Raw genomic sequence first — 19365 nt, 5'->3', positions numbered from 1 at the left:
TGTTGTTCACTATTCTTTAGACATTTTAAATTGCCTTTCAATTGTCTATTCTTGGTGTTGGGTTTTATCAAATACATTTACCCCAAAAATGCGACTTATACTCCAGTGCGACTTATGTTTTTTTCCTTCTTTATTATGCATTTCCGGCCGGTGCGACTTATACTCCGGAGCGACTTATAGTCCGAAAAATACGGTATATATATACTTTTTTATTGTCTGACGTATTCTACAGACACTTGTTAATTATTAATGAGATATATTATTAGATATTACAATAATTTACACTACATAACTTGGATCAGAGGTGTCTAACATGCAGCCTGTGGCTCATTGTAAGAATACTCTTACCAAAAAAACATAAAAAGTGGAAAAAAAGAGCAAACAGGTGAAATGTAACGATGAAAAGTTGCTATGGTGACTAGAGATGTCCGATAATATCGGACTGCCGATATTATCGGCCGATAAAATGCTTTAAAATGTAATATCGGAAATTATCGGTATCGGTTTCAAAAAGTAAAATTTATGACTTTTTATGATTGTATGATTTCTTCTGGGGCCTACAATATATTATATTACTTTAATGCGTTTTCAAGTAAAAAAACACAACAACCTTATTTTCAAGGTGCGGCGCGCCACTTTCAATTAGGTTAAGGAAAAACCCTGGTACCGTATTTTTCTGACTTTAAGGCGCACTTATATACTGTCATTTTCTCAAAAATGGACAGTGCGCCTTATAACCCGGTGCGTCTAATGTACAGATTAATTCTGTTTACCGACCTCGAAGCAATATTATTATGTACATGGTGTTTGACCTGAGCCGATAACAAATTTTGCCTGACATTACATTGTAACGTACCAGTTATTGCCGATAAATGATATTATTACTATTATAGTTATGAAACCAAATTAACCGTTGATGTGATGATAATATATAATATTAATTAGAGATGTCCGATAATATCGGACTGTCGATATTATCGGCCGATAAATGCTTTAAAATGTAATATCGGAAATTATCGGTATCAGTTTCAAAAAGTAAAATGTATGACTTTTTAAAACGCCGCTGTGTACACGGACATAGGGAGAAGTACAGAGCGCCAATAAACCTTAAAGACACTTCCTTTGCGTGCCGGCCCAATCACATAAAATCTACGGCTTTTCACACACACAAGTCAATGCAAGGCATACTTGGTCAACAGCCATACAGGTCACACTGAGGGTGGACGTATAAACAACTTTAACACTGTTACAAATATGCGCCACACTGTGAACCCACACCAAACAAGAATGACAAACACATTTCGGGAGAACATCCGCACGGTAACACAACATAAACACAACAGAACAAATACCCAGAACCCCTTGCAGCACTAACTCTTGCGGGGCGCTACAATATACACCCCCCACCCCGCCCACCTCAACCTCCTCATGCTCTCTCAGGGAGAGCATGTCCCAAATTCCAAGCTGCTGTTTTGAGGCATGTTAAAAAAAATAATGCACTTTGTGACTTCAATAATAAGTATGGCAGTGCCATTTTGGCATTTTTTTCCATAACTTGTGTTGATTTATTTTGGAAAACCTTGTTACATTGTTTAATGCATCCAGCGGGGCATCACAACAAAAGTAGGCATAATAATGGGTTAATTCCATGACTGTATATATCGGTATCGGTTGATATCGGAATCGGTAATTAAGAATTGGACAATATCGGAATATCGGATTGGCAAAAAAGCCATTATCGGACATCTCTAATGGTGACTCTAATAACACAAAGCTGCCATACAGGGTGTTTTGTTCTTTAGAACTGCCATTGCTCAAAAAAATAATGAATTAAAATCAATGTTATGAATTATTGACCTATTCAAGGCTTGAACTACTTCACATCAAATATTCCACTTTAAATTATTTTGGGGGAGAAAATATTGGATATTTTGTGGTTTTGCCCTTTAAAAACTAAGTTTTCCAAGACAAAAAGGGCATAAAACAAACAAATGTATAATTAACGGATAGATCTGAAGTTGATCCAGAGCACTTTTTTCACAAAGTACCATCAGAAAACACTTGACTCTCCAAGTACCACCAAAGTAACCAACATTGAAATACAGTAGAGTAGTAGGCTTACATATTTATTAAAAACAAGGCAGTTTATTTGGCATGTATATTTAATATTTTTACACACAGTTTGAACAGTAACACTCTGAATATTTGATTGTTTGGCCCACCACTAAATGGAGCACACGTACCATTAGTGGTGCCACCGTTTGAGAATCCCTGATCTATATATTTAAATATTGAAAGGAAGAAAGAATAAAAAATAAAATGTATGACTTATTTGTAACACTTTTATGAGTGGGGCCCTTTTTGGATCCCTGAGAATTTTAGTGAAACTGTCTTTGCTCAAAAAATAATAAAGAATCAAAATCAGTGTTATGAATGATTGACCTATTTAAAGCTCCAATTACTTCACATAGACTATTTTACTTTGAAAAACTTTTTTAGAGAAAAATGTTGTTTTTTTGAGTTTTACCTTACATAATGGGCATAAAATACAACTTTGTATGGACAGATCTGAAGTTGATGTAGAGATTCAAACATTGATTAAAAAAAAAAAAAAGAGGTGGCGACTTGTCCAGGGTGTACCCCTGATTAAAACCATTTTACCTTCAACACATTCCACCATCCTGGAAATCCAAACACCTTTTTTCCAAATTAAAAAAAATTCCAGGATTTTCCAGAATTCCTGGTTTTCCAAAGCCCTATTTCCACCCTTTTTTCTGGCGACTACTCCTTCCACATTTTTCAACGCATTTCAACCGTTCCACCGTCAAAACATTCCTCTTAATCAGGACAAAAAAAACAAGTTGTTTTTTTAACTGGAAAAATGTCCAGTTTTCCCGAAATTCCAGGAATTCCGTAATACCATTTTTCTATTCAACATGTTACTACTTCAACATTTCTCGACCGACATGAAAAATTCGAACACCAACCATTTCAACTCATTCAGACCATTCAGGTTCTTCACCATTTTCAAAAAAATTCCCGCTTTTCCCGAAATTCCCAAATTTTTGGGAAATTCCAAAAATTCTCAGATTTCCCAGAATTCCAGGTTTCCGGGACATTTTTCCCATTCAAAATAAATTGGCCATTTTTCAAACTTCAACCATTTCCACATTTTTCAACTGATTAAAACCATTTTACCTTCAACACATTCCACCATCCTGGAAATCCAAACACCTTTTTTCCAAATTAAAAAAAATTCCAGGATTTTCCAGAATTCCTGGTTTTCCAAAGCCCTATTTCCACCCTTTTTTCTGGCGACTACCCCTTCCACATTTTTCAACGCATTTCAACCGTTCCACCGTCAAAACATTCCTCTTAATCAGGACAAAAAAACCAAGTTGTTTTTTGAACTGGAAAAATGTCCAGTTTTCCCGAAATTCCAGGAATTCTGTAATACCATTTTTCTATTCAACATGTTACTACTTCAACATTTCTCGACCGACTTGAAAAATCCGAACACCAACCATTTCAACTCTTTCAGACCATTGAAGTTTTTCACCATTTTCCCCAAAAAATCATGCTTTTCCCGAAATTCCCAAAGTTTTTGGGAAATTCCCATTGAAATCAATGGGACATTCTTCAAAGTTCCACAACTCCTGCACTTTTTCATCTGATTCCAAATATTCAGCCTGTTTGGGAAATGTGTGCTCCAACAATTCTAAAAAAATTCCAGGATTTCAGTTCAAATTCAGCATTGGAGCATTCACATGCAATTCCCTCAGGAATTGCCTCATCTACTTACATGTTAGAATACAAAAAATAGGCGACAAAGTGTAGTTCCCCTTTAACTGAGGCGCTGGACTTTGGACACCACTGCTCAAAATATTGTCTTTTTGTTACTCGTCCATCAAATAATGAGACTGTATCGCACGCATCCGTTCATTAATAGCTGAATGAATACAATATCCTGCCTATTAACAACATGAGATGAAATATGTTTTGCAGACAAATTTCCCAAGAGGACAAGAACTGGGAGCAAAACATTCAAGAGTTGCAAAAGAAGGTATTTTCTCTTTCTTTTCTTCCTGCTTGACCTCAGAAAGCAGCCAGCTATGGCAGGCGATGTTATCTCCATAATGAAGTCTATCCGAGTTCCGCTGCCGTCGGTTACGGGATGAGAACGCGCCCTTGTCTCTTGACGCGGCTCTTTTCCTTCTTTCTCTTCTCCAACAGCACAGAATAACTGACAAGGTGCTCTTGGTGAAGTGCCTGTCCGTCCTCGGCGTGGTCATACTCATGTTCTTTGTCAACTCCTTCGTTCCCAGCATTCATCTGGAACTGGGTGAGTAATTGTCGCGTCCAACCTCCTGCCCACTGCCAGGTAATTAAGAAACCAGAACCTCCGCGGCCCTCGCAATTTCAATTCGGCAAATAATTATCTGGCGAGCTGGGATTGACTGAGCAGCATGTGGAGCCCTCACATTATTACACCTCTTCACACATTTATAACTCACCAAAAACACTTTGAGCCGCACCGGAGCCAATGAAGTAAGTCATTAAAAATACTATGCAATATTCCATCCATCCATCCATATCCTTTTGAGATATGTTTAATTAGTTTTATTTTCTTAATTCAATTTTCTTTTCTTTTTGTGAAATAATAATATTGCCATTGAGCACAAGACTGCTCTATGGAGATATGTATGTATATAATGTACTACATGTATGATATACAGTCATGGTCAAAAGTTTACATACACTTGTGAAGGACATAATGTCATGGCTGTCTTGAATTTCCAATTATTTCTAAAACTCTTATTTTTTTGTGATAGAGGGATTGGAGCACATACTTGTTGGTCACAAAAAACATTCATAAAGTTTGGTTCTTTTATGAATTTATTATGGACTACTGAAAATGTGACCAAATCTGATGGGTCAAAAGTATACATACAGCAATGTTAATATTTGCTTACATGTCCCAAAACAGCGTTCCTAACGATACTAAATGACATGGCTCCCGTGAAAACAGTCAGGATCAAAGCCCGCTCTGAACCATGGATGAATCCGGACCTATTAGCTGCCATAAAAGACAGAGACAGAAAATACTCAGAATAACAAAAGTGTAAAACTGAAGTAGATAAACAACCCAATAATAACCTCAAATCACTCTTTTCAACACTCAAAAAGCAATGCAATAAATTAAGAAACAAGACAACCAACCTGACTAAATCCTTTAAAAAAAATTACATTACCGACAAAATAGAGGAAAACACAAATAAGCCGTGTGAACTCTGGAAAATCCTCAACAACCAGCTTCCTGGTTGCAGCCAGAAACTAAAAACCAGACTCACCAACATCAACATCAAGGAGGGTGACTCCCTCATTACAGACAAAATGGAGGTAGTAAGCAGACTTAACACCTTTTTCACCAGCATAGCCACAACTCTAGTCAACAAGCTGTCCCACCACTCTGATCGCTTTGGTGTAGAACACATTAAAGCCTTCTACAGAAAGCTAGGAGTATCCAACGATGATTTCAAATTAGAAATGGTATCAGCTGACGAGGTGCTTAAAAAATTGAGCGCGCTCCACCCAAACAAGGCCACCGGCCTTGACAATATCCCCTCCAGTTTCCTCAGGGACTCTGCCACCACCATTTCCCCAATCATCACGCACATAATAAACCTCTCAATTACTCAAGGCCAAGTACCAAAAGATTTCAAGATAGCAAGAGTAACTCCCCTCTTTAAAAAAGGAAGCAAATCAGAACCTGGCAACTACCAACCTGTTTCTATTCTCAGTTCCATCTCGAAAGTAATGGAAAAAATAGTTTATGAACAGGTCGATAGTTACCTTGCCACTAATAAACTCATGTACAAATTCCAATTCGGCTTCAGAACTAACCACTCCACTGACACATGCCTTCTCTATCTGACCGACCACATCAAACATGAGGTGGACGCGGGCAAATACTGTGGCATGGTCATGCTGGACCTTCAGAAGGCCTTTGACACCGTTAACCACGCTATACTGTTGGATAAGCTCAGAGCAATCGGATTTAACAAAACCTCTTGGAGCTGAATGCAGTCTTACTTGGAGGGGAGGGAGCAGGTGGTAGAGGTGAACGGCACCGTGTCCCCCCCCCCCTCTCTGTGAGCTGTGGAGTCCCCCAAGGCAGTATATTAGGGCCTTTACTGTTCCTAATATACATAAACGACATGTCATCGGCATGCGACTGTGAATTGTTCTTGTTTGCGGATGACTCGGCCATGCTGGTATCCGGCAAGGACAAGTCACAGGTGGAGAAAATCCTCAGTGCTGAACTCTGTAGAACTTGCACCTGGCTCGCTGACAACAAGCTATCCATACACTTGGGTAAAACAGAATCCATCCTGTTTGGGTCCCACATCAACCTTAAGAGAGTCAATGACTTCACTATAAAAGTGGGTGACATTGTTATCACCAGGAAAGATGAGGTCACCTACCTAGGTTCCATTCTAGAGGTTAATCTTTCCTGTGATAAAATGGCAACCAAGGTAATCAAAAAGGTCAACCAACGAACGAGATTTCTCTACAGAATCTCCTCTGGTCAACAAAAGGACCATGAGGATTCTGGCAGGAACTCTCGTTCAACCCTTTTTCGACTACGCATGCACCTCCTGGTACCTTAGCACCTCCAAAACCCTCAAATCTAGACTCCAAACATCCCAGAACAAGCTAGTCAGGTTACTTTTAGACCTCCACCCCAGATCACACCTCACTCCTACCCACTTCTCCAAAGTGGGCTGGCTCAGGGTGGAGGACAGAGTAAAACAACTTGCACTGAGCCTAGTCTATAAAATCCACTACATCTCCCTGAAACCAAAGTACATGTCAAACTACTTCCTTAACGTAAATGACCGCCATAACCACCACACAAGGGGGAGCTCCACTAACCACGTTAAACCCAGATTCCGATCTAAAAAAGGTCTTAACTCATTCTCTTTCTATGCCACATCAATGTGGAATGCACTCCCAACAGGTGTAAAAGAAAGACCTACCAGTTATTGCCGATAAATGGTATTATTACTTTATTATAGTTATGAGACCGAATTAACTGTTGATGTAATGATAATACATAATAATATTAATGCATGTATATCCTTTCAAACGCAATAGACTTGTATTTCTCGTGTATTTTAACATTGTAATTGGAATGAAAACGTTTAAATCTTCAAGTTAAATAGCACAAACAAATAACTTTAAAAGAGACTGTCTGTTAGCAAAATGTTGCACCTGAATAAAAATCACCCTACCAAAAGCAATAAGATATTTTAAGGAATCCATCCATCCATCTTCTTCCGCTTATTCGAGGTTGGGTCGCGGGGGCAGCAGCCTATGGCGTTCCCAGGCCAGCCGGGAGACATGGTCTTCCCAACGTGTCCTGGGTCTTCCCCGTGTCCTCCTACCGGTCGCACGTGCCCTAGACACCTCTCTAGGGAGGCGTTCGGGTGGCATCCTGACCAGATGCCCGAACCACCTCATCTGGCTCCTCTTGATGTGGAGGAGCAGCGGCTTTACTTTGAACTCCCCCCGGATGGCAGAGCTTCTCACCCTATCTTTAAGGGAGAGCCCCGCCACCCGGTGGAGGAAACTCATTTCGGCCGCTTGTACCCGTGATCTTGTCCTTTCGCTCTTGACCCAAAGCTCATGACCATAGGTGAGGATGGCAACGTAGATCGACCGGTAAATTGAGAGCTTTGCCTTCCGGCTCAGCTCCTTCTTCACCACAACGGATCGATACAACGTCCGCATTACTGAAGACGCCGCACCGATCCGCCTGTCGATCTCACGATCCACTCTTCCCTCACTCGTGAACAAGACTCTGAGGTACTTGAACTCCTCCACTTGGGGCAGGGTCTCCTCCCCAACCCGGAGATGGCACTCCACCCTTTTCCGGGCGAGATCCATGGACTCGGAATTGGAGATGCTGATTCTCATCCCAGTCGCTTCACACTCAGCTGCGAACCGATCCAGTGAGAGCTGAAGATCCTGGCCAGATGAAGCCATCAGGACCACATCATCTGCAAAAAGCAGAGACCTAATCCTGCAGCCACCAAACCAGATCCCCTGAACGCCTTGACTGCGCCTAGAAATTCTGTCCATAAAAGTTAGGAACAGAATCTGTGACAAAGGGCAGCCTTGGCGGAGTCCAACCCTCACTGGAAACGTGTCCGACTTACTGCCGGCAATGTGGACCAAGCTCTGACACGGATCATACAGGGAGCGGACCGCCACAATCAGACAGTCCGATACCCCATACTCTCTGAGCACTCCCCACAGGACTTCCCGAGGGACACGGTTGAATGCCTTCTCCAAGTCCACAAAGCACATGTAGACTGGTTGGGCAAACTCCCATGCACCCTCAAGGACCCTGTCGAGAGTATAGAGCTGGTCCACAGTTCCACGACCAGGACGAAAACCACACTGTTCCTCCTGAATCCGAGGTTCGACTAGGAATGGCTAAATAAATTATTGACAAACAAAGTTGCACTTCAATCTTGAACATGTAGGCAGAGGTCGAGTTGTACATTACTTAACTGACATTTAAGTTAGGGTCTTCTTAATAAAACACTACATTATGAGCGGATGGATTAACAGCTTATATGAAAAAAATCTTAAATCTGTCAGATTCCGAGTGCGGAACACCGACATGACAAATGTCTGTCAAAGGTTTGCAGCACTTTTAGAAATGCTACTTTTTCAACAGTTTTAAATGTCAGCATGTTTTTGGCAATGTGTTTAACCACACGTTCTATGAACACACACCATTTTGCACTGTTTTGTTAGCGCTGACCTGGCTTGAAGTGAGCGTGGACTGTCGAGTGGTGGTGTTTCAAGTGGGCGTTGTTGGAGCACATTTGGCAAACTGGCTTCTCAGTATTGATAGTCTCATCTTGTTCCAAAGGTTTGAACTGAAATATTCCCACAATGGTGCAGTGGCATTTGTTCATTTTGTCCATGTTAGCTGCTCCATGCTAACTAGTTGTGCTGTGTGAGGCTGGCAGGCCAGCGTTCCCGCCTCGCCACACAAAGGTTGAAAGACCTTAATGAGGACAAGATAATTCACCCCCTTCTTTTCATTCCGCTATGGTGCAAATGCGCGTAGCCGCTAAAAGTGTGACCGCTCTTGAAGAATGCATATGGCCATTTATCGACGCTAGAAAACTTACCGACTTAATTTTCATTCATCAACAGTTAAAGGCCTACTGAAAGCCACTACTAGCGACCACGCAGTCTGATAGTTTATATATCAATGATGAAATCTTAACATTGCAACACATGCCAATACGGCCGGGTTAACTTATAAAGTGCAATTTTAAATTTCACGGGAAATATCCGGTTGAAAACGTCTCGGTATGATGACGTATGCGCGTGACGTCAATGGTTGAAACGGAAGTATTGGGACACATTGTATCCCAATACAAACAGCTCTGTTTTCATCGCAAAATTCCACAGTATTCTGGACATCTGTGTTGGTGAATCTTTTGCAATTTGTTTAATGAACAATGGAGACTACAAAGAAGAAAGCTGTAGGTGGGATCGGTGTATTAGCGGCTGGCTGCAGCAACACAACCAGGAGGACTTTGACTTGGATAGCAGACGCGCTATCCGACGCTAGCTGCTAGGGTTGCACATCTCTCTCTGATAAACGATTCGATATGCATCTAGATACACAGGTTACGATTCGATTCAAAAACGATATCCTTTTATTACAGACCGATTCGATTCCGAACGATACGATTCGATTTGACGGTTAATATTCAAGACTCCAAATCCCCAAGCATTGTGGCTTTATGGCACTGGCAAAAAAAACAGAACAACAAAATCACATGTCAATGTATTTATTTTTAGACATGGACCAAAAAAAGTCTGGCTGAATTGTAGGATGGGAACTCCAGAGGTAAAAGTAGCACAGAATAGTAACAACAAAGTGCAATATTTCAGCCTGAGCATAGCTTTGAACACTAGAGGTAGGTAACAAAGATTCAATATTTCAACCTGAGCATATAGTGTTTTGAACACTAGAGGTAGGTAACAATAAACACTAGAGGTAGGCAACAAAGGTGCAACATTGCAATGTAAACAAGTTACACACCTATAACACATCTCAAAATGTGGCAACAATGAGCACAGTGACAAGTGCTTTGTGTAAAAGAATAGAGAAAATAAATACATGTGTACGTCAACGATGCTCGACACAATTTACAAATAGCATGGCTTCTGTCGAGCTTCCCTTCCTTCTTATAAAACCCAAAAACTTTCCACAGTTTGGATTTCTGTCTCCCCGATGCGTTGAAAATCTTTCTCATTACATTATCACCTTCGGTCAGACTGACGCTTTCGTTCTCCACATTCATTTTCCGTGTTGTCTCTTGTTTATCACTCGTGCTAATACCAGCTAGGCGGCTACCGCGTTTGGCGAGTAGCTTCAGCTCTCGCGTTGTTTTAGAGACGCTGACGCATATTGTATTCTAGCCAACCCATGCAAAGTCTCGCGATAACCGATCCATGACTCTATAACCGATTCAGCTAGGAATTCATGGATTATTCGCATTGATTGAGGAGTCTGCTACCGATGCAATCTAATCGCTCACTTGTTGAATCGAATACTCGGTCGCATCGGTTTATCGTTCACAACCCTACTAGCCGCCGACCGCATCGATGATTGGGTGAAGTCCTTCGTCGCGCCGTCGATCGCTGGAACGCAGGTGAGCACGGGTGTTGATGAGCAGATGAGGGCTGGCGTAGGTGGAGCGCTAATGTTTTTATCATAGCTCTGACGAGGTCCCGTAGCTAAGTTAGCTTCAATGGCGTCGTTAGCAACAGCATTGCTAGGCTTCGACAGGCGGCACGGCATTTACTGTTTAGTTACAGGTCCAGTGTTTGGTTCGTTGTCTCCTGATAGTAGTATTGTTGATCTTCTGTCTATCCTTCCAGTCAGGAGCTTATTTATTTTGTTTCTATCTGCATTTAAGCACAATGCTATCACGTTAGCTCCGTAGCTAAAGTGTTTCACCGATGTATTGTCGTGGAGATAAAAGTCACTGTGAATGTCCATTTTGCGTTCTCGACTCTCATTTTCAAGAGGATATAGTATCCGAGGTGGTTTAAAATACAAATCTGTGATCCACAATAGAAAAAGGAGAAAGTGTGGAATCCAATGAGCCAGCTTGTACCTACGTTACGGTCAGAGCGAAAAAAGATACGTCCTGCAGCTGCTGCGCTCTAGTCCTTCACTCTCACGTTCCTCATCCACGAATCTTTCATCCTGGCTCAAATTAATGGGGTAATCGTCGCTTTCCCGGTCCGAATCGCTCTCACTGCTGGTGTAAACAATGGGGAAATGTGAGGAGCCCTTCAACCTTCGACGTCACGCTACTTCCGGTACAGGCAAGGCTTTTTTATCAGCGACCAAAAGTTGCGAACTTTATCGTCGATGTTCTCTACTAAATCCTTTCAGCAAAAATATGGCAATATCGCGAAATGATATTGCCATATCCCAGTTTAAATTAAAAAAAATAAATTTCAGTAGGCCTTTAATTGACTTATCGAAGGCCTACATGGTGTAATGATAAATGTGACCAGTACACACATAAGGGATTGTCTGGACTGCAGGATGACGCCCCCTGTTCAATAAATGAAGCAAGCAAGACTAAAACGTTCATGTTTCATTGAGAATATAGAACATTACACACAGCTCTCAAAAATCTGTCAACATTTTTTAGCACGACTTTGGTAAGCTACGAAGACACACCGCTTAAAGGATTGTCGGAGCATTATGGCTACAGTAGTCAGACGTACTGTGCTTCAACATAAAAATGGTAAATGGGTTGTACTTGTATAGCGCTTTTCTACCTTTCTAAGGAACTCAAAGCGCTTTGACACTATCTCCACATTCACCCATTCACACACACATTCACACACTGATGACGGGACATACGGTACTATTATGGTGTGTGTGTAAGGATCCTAAAGTGGCACCTATTAGGAGATATATTATCTGGTGTTTTGTTTGGCAATATTATGCAAAACCAACTTTTCTGACCTTCTGGTACCTGCTGATGTGTATTTGGGACCTGCATAAGTCCTGAAAATGTGCGTGCGTCCGCCATTGTAGTCAACCGGGTTGTTCCTGGCTCAAATTGAATCAGAGGTGGTACAATCCTGACCATGCGCCAGAATTTTTACGCTAATTTTTTTTTTTTTTTTTCAATTTACAGTAATATGCTGTGAAAAACACTGTAACATTTATTGTCATTTTTATTAATTTGATGGGTAGTTTGCTGTAGAATCATAAGTCAAGCAGATATTTACCGTATTTCCTTGAATTGCCGCCCTGTATATAGTATTTGCCTGCCTAGAATTACAGCCGGGTCAAACTCGTTTCGCAAAATAATTATCGCATGCTTGGCACTTCCGCCGGGTCAAATATGAGTCACTAAATGATTCCCGCCTCCTGGTGGTAGAGGGCGCTAGTGATCCTTCTTGCGACTACCAGTACTGCAGAAGACCGGTGCTGCAGAAGAAGACAACAAGCAGCAAGCGTGAGCAGCGATCGTTTGCTTGCACTTTTACCATGGAGGATTACATATCTAAAATAAAACAGTTTTCTAAACTGGACTTTCAATCGAAGCAGGAGGTAATAATTAAAGGGATATCTCCAGAGCCTTTTAAAACTGAAGAAAGATAAGGAAGACTCCCTTTGATCAGAAGCAGCTGCACATGGACATCATTTATAAGTAAAAGTAAGACCATAATAACGTTTTTTTTAATTAAATGTGCTTTTCATGATAAGGTAAGCGCCGGAGTGAGAAGAGGTTTTAAAATAATTAGCGCATGCTTGCCCATTCGCATGCTTTTGGTAAGCGCAGGAGTGAGAAGAGGTTTTAAATTAATTAGCGCCCCTGCGGCTATTCAATATTATACTATATTAAGTATTTATTTTTATTTAGACAAAAAATGTTTGGGAAGTATGATAATATACTGTTTTGTGGTTAGAGTGTCCGCCCTGAGATCGGTAGGTTGTGAGTTCCAACCCTGGCCGAGTCATACCAAAGACTATAAAAATGGGAGCCATTACCTCCCTGCTTGGCACTCAGCATCAACGTTTGGAATTGGGGGTTAAATCACCAAAAATTATTCCCGGGCGCGGCCACCGCTGCTGCCCACTGCTCCTCTCACCTCCCAGGGGGTGATCAAGGGTGATGGGTCAAATGCAGAGAATAATTTCGCCACACTTAGTGTGTGTGTGACAATCATTGGTACTTTAACTTTAACTTTAAATATTTGTTGCATTAATGGACACTGTTAAAGTTTAAAAGGCATACAATTTCAAGCAGTACATATATTTTTTTCTGTCAAAATGAAAAAAAATCCATTACATTTAGTGAGAAAATATTAAGTACTTTATTGACACATATTATTTCCAGGTGTTTTCGGGCCAGATAAAGTGTCGCGGGCCAGATCTGGCCCTCCGGCCTTGAGTTTGACACCTGTGGCCTATGCGCTTGCATAAGAGAATGATGGGCTCATAGCTTGTGTGGTGGGGCCACTTTTGCTTGAGACAGTCATAGATTATTTTGAAGTAGCCTTCAAGCAATCTGTGGACAAAAATGTCCACATGTCATCAACCAATGATTACATTTTAACTGCCTGTTACGTTCATTTCTCTGCTCTGTTTCACCTGGACTCTTGACTTCCCTCCTCGCGAGATCGCTTTTCAAAGTAGTGACGGATTTTGCCTGCCATATCTGCAACGCTAAAAAACATAAACGTTACTCTGACACGGAGGAAACTTTTTCTTAAATAAACACCACATGCTTGTAATGCTTTCTTGGGGTAACTCCTTTTAGTTGACCTTGTACCAGTCAATCTGTACCGTCATGAAACTCCTACCTGATCCTAAGCAAACTTCTAATAAATGTTTCAATCAATCGATCTATTGTAATTAGTCAGAAAAGGTTGGAAACAAAGCTAACACTGCGAGCTGTGTTCACTTACCAGAGACAAAATGTTCACAGCACAGTCTGGAGTGTTCCGTATCATGCTCCGTATGGCAGAAATCCACTTGTTACGGCGGTCAACGTTATGCACCAAGTAGCGGGAAAAAACACGATTCGATCTGTTTCTTCTCCGATAGTTGCTTCAGGTCTTTCCAGTGCACTGCTGTCGATATAGCGCCTCTACAGTGGTGCAACGCTGCAACTGCAGTTAAAATACGTAGCTGCTGCAGAGGGACATCAATCGCTCAATCAACACAGCCAGAGCTTTACGCTGTTTTTAAATCAGCATTTTAATTTTGACGTACAAATACCAGATTATAAGCAGCTCTGAGCAAGCATCCAACCAATGTTGGTTTCTACACTTTCTTAACGTTTTACTATGTCTAATGTCACTTTAGTTTCACTTTCCTTTTCTTTGACACACCGCCAGATTCTGCCCTCACACTTGGGAGGCATCATGACGTGAAAAAGTAAAAAAAGAGCAAAAATGACGCTGTCGTTCCTCAGTGTTTTGATAGTATTCTTCCACCACGTGCAAGTTATTTGTTCTTATTTTACTTGTTCAAACCATCAATAATTTATGGGAGTGCATCGTAACCACGAAATGTCCTAACCACGAAATGTTGTGCCCAATGAATATCGTAACCAGGAAGAGTTGCAACCACGAACAATTATAACCATAAACATAACGCAAAACATTGTAACCACAAAACAGCATAACACAAAAGGGGGATAACACGAAACGGCAAGATCTCAAAACACTGACGGCAAAACGCCGCAATTACAAAACATTGTAACCACGAAACGGGAAGACCAGAAAATGGTGTTACCACCCAATGGTTGGTGGCGGCACAAAATTAGCTTTGTGTTTGACCGCAGGAAAAACCCTGATGAATAAAAACTACAACTTGTAAACGAAAAAACATGCACAGTAAATGGAAAAAAAAAATCCTTAATGAAAGAAATATATAATGAACGAAAACACATCAAAAACCGGGGAAAAAAATCAACTTCTACTACACGGATTTCTCTTGAAGTGGGTATTTTTTTGGAGCATAACCCCAGCGTTAAACAAGGTAACACTGTACTTCTAAAATGCCACATATTGGTCAATCTTTAGTTAAAAATTGGAAGAAGTGTGGCAAAAAAGTGACTTTCTAGGCATTTATGGTACCTGAAAGTTTTTGTTGAAATATGAATCCATTAGGACAACCTGGGCTTTGGAAAACCAGGAATTCTGGAACATCCTGGAATTTTTTTGAATTTGGAAAAAAGGTGTTTGGATTTCCAGGATGGTAGAATGTGTTGTAGGTAAAATGCTTTGAATCAGTTGAAAAATGTGGAAGTTTGAAAAATGGCCAATTCATTTTGAATCGAAAAAATGTCCCGGAAAACCTGGAATTCTGGGAAATCTGAGAATTTTTGGAATTTCCCAAAAATGTGGGAATTTCAGGAAAAGCGGGAATTTTATGGAAAATGGTGAAAAACTTGAATGGTCTGAATGAGTTGAAATGGTTGGTGTTGGAATTTTTCAAATCGGTCGAGAAATGTTGAAGTAGTAACATGTTGAATAGAGAAATGGTATTACGGAATTTCAGGAAAACCGGAAATTTTTCCAGTTCAAAAAACAACTTGTTTTTTATTTTGTCCTGATTAAAAGGAATGTTTTGATGGTGGAACGGTTGAAATGCGTTGAAGAATGTGGAACGCGTAGTCGCCAGAAAAAAGGGTGGAAATAGGGCTTTGGAAAACCAGGAATTCCAGAAAATCCTGGAATTTTTTGGAATTTGGAAAAAAAGGTAGTTTGAATTTCCAGGGTGGTGGAATGTGTTGAAGGTAAAATGGTTTGAATCGGTTGAAAAATTTGGAAATGGTGGAAGTTAGAAAAATGGCCAATTCATTTTGAATGGGAAAAATGTCCCGGAAAACCTGGAATTCTGGGAAATCTGAGAATTTTTGGAATTTCCCAAAAATGTGGGAATTTCAGGAAAAGCGGGAATTTTATGGAAAATGGTGAAAAACTTGAATGGTCTGAATGAGTTGAAATGGGTGGTGTTGGAATTTTTCAAATCGGTCGAGAAATGTTGAAGTAGTAACATGTTGAATAGAGAAATGGTATTACGGAATTTCGGGAAAACCGGAAATTTTTCCAGTTCAAAAAACAACTTGTTTTTTATTTTGTCCTGATTAAAAGGAATGTTTTGATGGTGGAACGGTTGAAATGCGTTGAAGAATGTGGAACGCGTAGTCGCCAGAAAAAAGGGTGGAAATAGGGCTTTGGAAAACCAGGAATTCCAGAAAATCCTGGAATTTTTTGGAATTTGGAAAAAAAGGTAGTTTGAATTTCCAGGGTGGTGGAATGTGTTGAAGGTAAAATGGTTTGAATCGGTTGAAAAATTTGGAAATGGTGGAAGTTAGAAAAATGGCCAATTCATTTTGAATGGGAAAAATGTCCCGGAAAACCTGGAATTCTGGGAAATCTGAGAATTTTTGGAATTTCCCAAAAATGTGGGAATTTCAGGAAAAGCGGGAATTTTATGGAAAATGGTGAAAAACTTGAATGGTCTGAATGAGTTGAAATGGGTGGTGTTGGAATTTTTCAAATCGGTCGAGAAATGTTGAAGTAGTAACATGTTGAATAGAGAAATGGTATTATGGAATTTTGGGAAAACCGGAAATTGTTCCAGTTCAAAAAACAACTTGGTTTTTTTTTGTCCTGATTAAGAGGAATGTTTTGACGGTGGAACGGTTGAAATGCGTTGAAAAATGTGGAACGAGCAGTCGCCAGAAAAAAGGGTGGAAATAGGTCTCTGGAAAACCAGGAATTCTGGAAAATCCTGGAATTTTTTGGAATTTGGAAAAAAAGGTAGTTTGAATTTCCAGGATGGTGGAATGTGTTGAATGTAAAATGGTTTGAATCGGTTGAAAAATGTGGAAATGGTGGAAGTTTGAAAAATGGCCAATTCATTTTGAAGGGGAAAAATGTCCCGGAAAACCTGGAATTCTGGGAAATCTGAGAATTTTCGGACTTTCCCCAAAATGTGGGAATTTCGGGAAAAGCGGGAATTTTTTTGAAAATGGTAAAAAACTTGAATGGTCTGAATGAGTTGAAATGGTCGGTGTTGGAGTTTTTCAAATCGGTCGAGAAATGTTGAAGTAGTAACATGTTGAATAGAGAAATGGTATTACGGAATTCCTGGAATTTCGGGAAAACCGGAAATTTTTCCAGTTCAAAAAACAACTTTTTTTGTTGTTGTCCTGATTAAGAGGAATGTTTTGACGGTGGAACGGTTGAAATTCGTTGAAAAGTGTGGAACGAGTAGTCGCCAGAAAAAAGGGTGAAAATAGGTCTTTGGAAAACCAGGATTTCTGGAAAATCCTGGAATTTTTTGGAATTTGGAAAAAAAGGTAGTTTGAATTTCCAGGATGGTGGAATGTGTTGAAGGTAAAATGGTTTGAATCGGTTGAAAAATGTGGAAATGGTGGAAGTTTGAAAAATGGCCAATTCATTTTGAATGGGAAAAATGTCCCAGAAAACCTGGAATTCTGGGAAATCTGAGAATTTTCGTGATTTTCCCCAAAATGTGGGAATTTCGGGAAAAGCAGGAATTTTTTTGAAAATGGTAAAAACTTGAATGGTCTGAGAGAGTTGAAAATGGTTGGTGTTGGAGGTTTTCAAATCGGTCGAGAAATGTTGAAGTAGTAACACGTTGAATAGAGAAATGGTTTTACGGAATTCCTGGAATTTCGGGAAAACCGGAAATTTTTCCAGTTCAAAAAACCACTTTTTTTTTGTGTGTGTCCTGATTAAGAGGAATGTTTTGACAGTGGAACGTTTGAAATGCGTTGAAAAATATGGAACGAGTAGTCGCCAGAAAAAAGGGTGAAAATAGGTCTTTGGAAAACCAGGATTTCTGGAAAATCATGGAATTTTTTGGAATTTGGAAAAAAAGGTAGTTTGAATTTCCAGGATGGTGGAATGTGTTGTAGGTAAAATGGTTTGAATCGGTTGAAAAATGTGGAAATGGTGGAAGTTTGAAAAATGGCCAATTCATTTTGAATCGAAAAAATGTCCCGGAAAACCTGGAATTCTGGGAAATCTGAGAATTTTCGCAATTTCCTCAAAATGTGGGAATTTCGGGAAAAGTGGGAATTTTTTTGAAAATGGCAAAAAACTTAAATGGTCTGAATGAGTTGAAATGGGTGGTGTTGGAATTTTTCAAATCGGTCGAGAAATGTTGAAGTAGTAACATGTTGAATAGAAAAACGGTATTACGGAATTCCTGGAATTTCGGGAAAACCGGAAATTTTTCCAGTTCAAAAAACAACTTTGTTTTTTTTGTCCTGATTAAAAGGAATGTTTTGACGGTGGAACGGTTGAAATTCGTTGAAAAATGTGGAACGAGTAGTCGCCAGAAAAAAGGGTGGCAATAGGGCTTTGGAAAACCAGGATTTCTGGAAAATCCTGGAATTTTTTGGAATTTGGTATTAAAGTGTTTGGAATTTCCAGGATGGTGGAATGTGTTGTAGGTAAAATGGTTTGAATCGGTTGAAAAATGTGGAAATGGTGGAAGTTTGAAAAATGTCCCGGAAAACCTGGAATTCTGGGAAATCTGAGAATTTTTGGAGTTTGTCAAGGGAAAGCCCGCAATTCCTGAATAGGCTGAACAGTTTGAAGTTGGAATGGTTTGAATCAGGTGAAAAATGTGGAAGGTAGACCGCGCCAAAATCTGGAGAAGAAGAAGAAGAAGTTGAAGAAGTTGAATAAATAATGCACCGGTCGCCCAGTGGGGGGTCCCCACATCTGCGGTCCCCACATCTGCGGTCCCCACATCTGCGGTCCCCACATCTGCGGTCCCCTCCAAGGTTTCTCAATGTCCCATTGAGTGTAATGACATGTAATTTGAAGTGGACTGCTGTAATTAAGACCTGTCACACTTCCATCATGTTCTTGACATGCAGTCTGGGCTCAGGGTCAGTCCTCTCACCTGTGATTTACACTCATTACTGTCCCTGCGCGCTCGCCGCTCCACTAATCAAACATGCTGGGCTAATTACCAGTGCTGCTCCATGACATTTTGTAAAATGGGAATGACCCCACAGTGCCGTGCTAAGGGCATTCTCTTCCTTTAAATTACAGCCCTTTTCAAAAAAGCTCATCCTCATTAAAATCTCATCAAAGCGACGTTGTGATTACGCTCCGTTTGTTTGCGAGATGCTTTGATCCGCCGAGTGCGCCTTTCACGGCCGCACACCTGCACGCTTTTTGTGGCCTCCTGTTGGTTCAAACCCTAATAGCTCATAATTGCTTACAGGCGCC

The 19365-nt window shown here is 40.4% G+C and overlaps 1 protein-coding gene across 1 annotated transcript in view; it reads left to right on the top strand.

Moving 5' to 3' along the window:
* oca2 (oculocutaneous albinism II) overlaps positions 1 to 19365 on the top strand; it is a 151012-nt gene that overhangs the window by 88319 nt on the left and 43328 nt on the right. Inside the window, 2 exon segments of the mRNA XM_062038403.1 lie at positions 4006 to 4063; positions 4234 to 4342. Coding sequence (XP_061894387.1) covers positions 4006 to 4063; positions 4234 to 4342 — 167 coding nt within the window.

This window comes from Entelurus aequoreus, linkage group LG27, assembly GCF_033978785.1.
Source record: "Entelurus aequoreus isolate RoL-2023_Sb linkage group LG27, RoL_Eaeq_v1.1, whole genome shotgun sequence".
In the NCBI taxonomy this organism is placed as follows: Eukaryota; Metazoa; Chordata; class Actinopteri; order Syngnathiformes; family Syngnathidae; genus Entelurus; species Entelurus aequoreus.
This window is presented reverse-complemented; position numbering and strand designations above follow the sequence as displayed.